The sequence below is a fragment of the Papilio polytes genome, unplaced genomic scaffold (assembly GCF_000836215.1).
Source record: "Papilio polytes unplaced genomic scaffold, Ppol_1.0 DF820783.1, whole genome shotgun sequence".
Classification (NCBI taxonomy): domain Eukaryota; kingdom Metazoa; phylum Arthropoda; class Insecta; order Lepidoptera; family Papilionidae; genus Papilio; species Papilio polytes.
Genome location: NW_013528421.1, coordinates 1,494 through 2,241, shown reverse-complemented (window position 1 = coordinate 2,241; position 748 = coordinate 1,494). Strand labels below are relative to the sequence as shown.

The following is a 748-nucleotide window of genomic DNA, read 5'->3' as shown; positions in this document are numbered from 1 at the left end:
CCTTGAAGTCGAAACTGAAATCACAGAAACATAACAAATTACAACACAAAGTTAATGTTTTTATTATTTCACGGAGACGAAATCTCGAGTAACAGCTAGTATAGATAGATAGAAGTGAAGATATGTGTATATTTACGTGTAATTAGTGTAGGGCATGATGTCCTCGCTGTAGGCTGAGGCGAGTTTGAAGTTGTGCGTGAACTCGTGCTCGGAGCCGGGCATGCGGCGCAGCGAGCCCGCGTACCCCAGCTCCTTGAAGTCGCGGTGCTCCGACGACACGCGCCCCGACGACAGGAACTCCACCACGCCTACAGATACACTGGATATAAGCACATTATCGTGGGCCCACTTACTGTCACATAGAAATGGGAAATATCCTTTTTTCCGCCACCTTCTTTTTCTTATAAATTAGGCAAAACATTTGCAAATGTGGATATCTAAGCGGTAACTTTGCTGAATTGCAATTATCATTTTTTTTTAGATGGATTATAGGATATTGACGCTGCAATCACTGACTATAACAAAAATACAATCTTTATTATTAAATAATTTGAGTATTAGACAAATAAATGAACGTTTCCAAAAAGGCTCAAAGGACACGATGTAATTTATTACAGATGTATAACATAATCTGAAATTACATAGTCTTACCAAACTTACTTGAATTCCGCGCAGCCGAAGTCATGGGCAAAAGCTAGTAAACTGTTAGAGATATATCTATATCTTACTGCTTATAGAGTGCTGTTTT

The 748-nt window shown here is 39.3% G+C and overlaps 1 protein-coding gene across 1 annotated transcript in view; it reads right to left on the bottom strand.

Moving 5' to 3' along the window:
• Positions 1-4: 4 nt before the first annotated feature.
• The window catches only part of LOC106110192 (CCR4-NOT transcription complex subunit 6), a gene marked incomplete at both ends in the record, with an annotated part of 2,233 nt that continues 1,489 nt past the window's right edge, over positions 5-748 (bottom strand). The window contains 2 exons of the mRNA XM_013291927.1: positions 5-14; positions 137-403. Coding sequence (XP_013147381.1) covers positions 5-14; positions 137-403 — 277 coding nt within the window. The remainder of the gene's footprint in view (positions 15-136; positions 404-748) is intronic.